We start from the raw sequence: 3,612 nt of genomic DNA, 5'->3' as shown, positions 1-3,612 counted from the left end.
AATATTCTCTGTGTCAGCGGTTCTCAATTAGGTGAGGAATGATGTTGATCCTTCTACTACGCACAGGACATCTTCCTTTTCTCTAGCAAGGAGACATCCAGTTTGAAATGTTAATAATCCTGAAGCTAAAGGCTGTGCTCCATGCTACTTGAAGAAAACCATGGTGAATGTCAGAATAGAACTGCATTCCATCGGGTTTGAAGGCTGAGACTTTCACAATTTTTGCAAAGTGTGCTTAAACCTAGATCAGTAGTTCAAACCCTGGACCAGGCCCTGAGAGGGAAAGGTACAAAGTTTACCACTCATGTAAAGAATTACAATCTCTGAAACCCACAGGGGCATGAATTAGAATCCACTTGATGGCAGTTAGTTTTGAGATTATGTTGATTAAGATATGGGTAGTTAACACTTATAAAACTTGGCTCTGATTAAAGACTACTGTTAAAGTTGTCCAAATGTTGATTAACCCTTATGAACAACCTTTAGGAAACAGATTAACACACATACACACATTAGGTACATTTTCTTTAGCTCCATTTGAGCAATAAAGTTTTTTTAATTTAATTTTTAATAAAGGAAACCTCTCCTGATGCTAGTGGGTTACATATTGGCCTGATAACTGCAAATCCAACAATTCAAAATTACCAGCCAGCTGCTCTGTAGAAGAAGCATGAGATTTTCAACTCTTGTGCATAGGTTTCTAAAGTTATTTGGCCTACTGTCCATCTGTTTTTCAGGGACTCCATGGCAGTTGAAAACTTTATCCAGGATAAAGTGTAGGTATCTGCTTTTGCAGAACCCTGGATGTTTCCTGTAGCTCCAGGAGGCTAAGTCATCCACTATAGGAAACCTTGACAGATGGTTTCAGAAACACACAGGGACAATTGTACTCTATCCTTTAGGATCACCATGAGTTGGAATTAAATTGATGGCAGTGAGCTTTTGTTGTTCCTCTTTTTAATAATGGTTTTAAAGATCTCAAACCCAGATTCTTGCAGCATGGGTAGGATACAAGCAAGTGAGTCTGAGGATATGGCTCTGTGTACAGGCTCTCATGTTTCTTTTGATGGGCAGGTAGATAGTTGTAGCATAGACTGTGGGGCCAAGTTGTTCCTATCACTCATGTAGGTTTAAGTATACTGGACCTACTTCATCCCCTTCTTATTTACTTCTTCTCTTTCTATTCCTGTTGTCCCCTTTAGACACCACCATTGACACTGCCCATTCCTTCAACATTTACCAGAATATGAAATACTTACCCAAACTAGTTGCCAATATCACTTTAAAATTTGCAAAGCAAAACAATACTTTAAAATTTGCAAATTAAAACAAAGCAATACGTGTAGTATGTTTTAGAATATTTAATTTAATCAACTTTATTTCAGAGCTGTTGAATAGGCAGAGAGGAAGTTTCTAGTTCACCTTTGAAGCATGACTGTTTGCATTTGATTCCATCAGCCAACAAATGAAACATCTGAAAACATGGATCAAGAGAATCATAGTATGGTGACTGAATTTCATTTCTCTGATTTCCCTCAATTTGATAATGGTGGCCTTTTATTCTTCATCCCTTTATTCTTTATTTATGTATTCATCATTGTTGGAAATTTTATGATCTTCTTTGCTGTCCGGCTAGATACTCGTCTCCATAATCCCATGTACAATTTTATCAGTGTCTTCTCCTTCCTGGAGATTTGGTACACAACAGTGACCATTCCAAAGATGCTCTCCAACTTAATCAGTGAACAGAAGACCATCTCCTTCATTGGCTGCCTTCTGCAGATGTATTTCTTCCATTCACTTGGGGTCACAGAAGCCCTAGTCTTAACAGTGATGGCTATCGACAGGTATGTTGCCATATGCAACCCCCTCCGTTATGCAGTGATTATGACCCCTCGGCTGTGCAGTCAGCTCTCCACTGGCTCATGCATCTTTGGATTCCTTATGTTACTGCCAGAGATCGTGTGGATTTCCACCCTTCCCTTCTGTGGCCCTAACCAAATCCATCAACTCTTCTGTGACTTTGAACCTGTGCTGAACTTGGCATGTACAGACACATCCATGATTATTATTGAGGATATAATCCATGCTATTTCTATCCTGACCTCTGTCTCCATCATCACCCTTTCCTATTTACGAATCATCACTGTGATCCTGAAGATTCCATCAGGTGAGAGCCGTCAGAAGGCATTCTCCACTTGTGCAGCCCACATTACAATTTTCTTGCTCTTTTTTGGCAGTGTAGCTCTCATGTATTTGCGCTTCTCTGTCACTTTCCCACCACTACTGGACAAGGCCATTGCACTGATGTTTGCTGTCCTTGCTCCATTTTTCAACCCTATAATCTATAGTCTGAGGAACAAAGACATGAAAGATGCCATTAAGAAAATCCTCTGTTCTCAAAAGTTGCTCAATGTCTCTAGAAGTTAAATGGAGCTCACACACATCTCTTCCAGGAGATCTCAGCATCTATATAAATTTAATATATTAATAAATACATTATTAAAATTATTATGCTTGTTTTGTTTACATGTTGTCAATCAGATATTAACTTTCATGTTCCTAATATATGATCTGACAGAGGAAATCTCTTGGACCTTAAACAAACTATGGACATTATAGTCTGTTTACAAACTATAATGGGACTATTTTCTTCATTTTGTAATGCCAAATAGTGTGAAATTATCTCCAAATGAATAAACTATACTTGGTTAAAGGGTCATTGTATGTATTACTTGTGTTTCTATGTACTTTGCCTATCTAATATTTCATTCTATATTTACAATGTTGTTTTGGCAATATATTTATTTTCAAAAGATTCATAAAATGCATATAAGGTTTTAGCTTAGGTAAGAGCTTTGGCTGCCTAATATTTTGTTCACAAATTATATCTTTGTATATATTATCTTCTAATATATTACAATGACATTGATATATTAAACTATTGACTTTTTGATGCTTGTGATTTGCTGTTATTGTCAACTCCTTTATGAGTTATATTTCATTGCTCTGAAAATAACATAGCTAACACTTTTGGGAGTTTGACAATTAAATAGATATAAATTTTAGCCTTGGGACCAAGAAAATTAAATATATCAATTACATAAAGATATAAAAGGGGTCTACAAAAATATTATGGGAAAACGGAATTAAAAGATAAAAATAAAAACAAAACTTGGGAGGGATGGGGCAACAAGGCTATCTAGCCAAATGATCCGTATTTTCTGTTTCTGAACAAGGTTTTTTAAATAAGCAGAAAATAAGCAAGATTGCATTATAAATATCTCCTGTAGAACAAAGATCTGGGCAGGCACAGCCTGGGAGTTCACAGAGAGGATGTGTAATGCAAATGCGCCAAAATGATAGCATATGTTTGACCACCCCAACAAGATGCTGCCAGAAAGACCCCTCTCATCAATACTTCAGCAACTTCTGCTTAAACCTTAGCAATCCCTCTCACCAATACCTGGGTCTGAGACATCAGAAGAGGGATAAAAGAGAATTGACGGTTCTCTCTCAGCACATGTAGGTGCCCCAAGTGGCCCCTTTTCCTAGTACATGGGTCCATTGTGTTGAAAGAGGGGAACAGGTGAGCTGACTGTTCTCTCTCCA

At 37.5% G+C, this 3,612-nt stretch overlaps 1 protein-coding gene across 1 annotated transcript; it reads left to right on the top strand.

Moving 5' to 3' along the window:
- Positions 1 to 1,476: 1,476 nt before the first annotated feature.
- On the top strand, positions 1,477 to 2,430 carry LOC101658421 (olfactory receptor 6K3-like). Its single transcript, XM_004714798.2, has one exon. The coding sequence runs from the start codon at positions 1,483 to 1,485 to the stop codon at positions 2,428 to 2,430; it is 948 nt and encodes a 315-aa protein (XP_004714855.1). The 5' UTR covers positions 1,477 to 1,482.
- Positions 2,431 to 3,612: the final 1,182 nt, after the last annotated feature.

This window comes from Echinops telfairi, unplaced genomic scaffold (genome assembly GCF_000313985.2).
Source record: "Echinops telfairi isolate 266 unplaced genomic scaffold, ASM31398v2 ScPeMD7_7425;HRSCAF=8463, whole genome shotgun sequence".
In the NCBI taxonomy this organism is placed as follows: Eukaryota; Metazoa; Chordata; class Mammalia; order Afrosoricida; family Tenrecidae; genus Echinops; species Echinops telfairi.
Note: the sequence above shows the minus strand (reverse complement) of the source record. Positions and strands in the feature narration are given on the sequence as shown.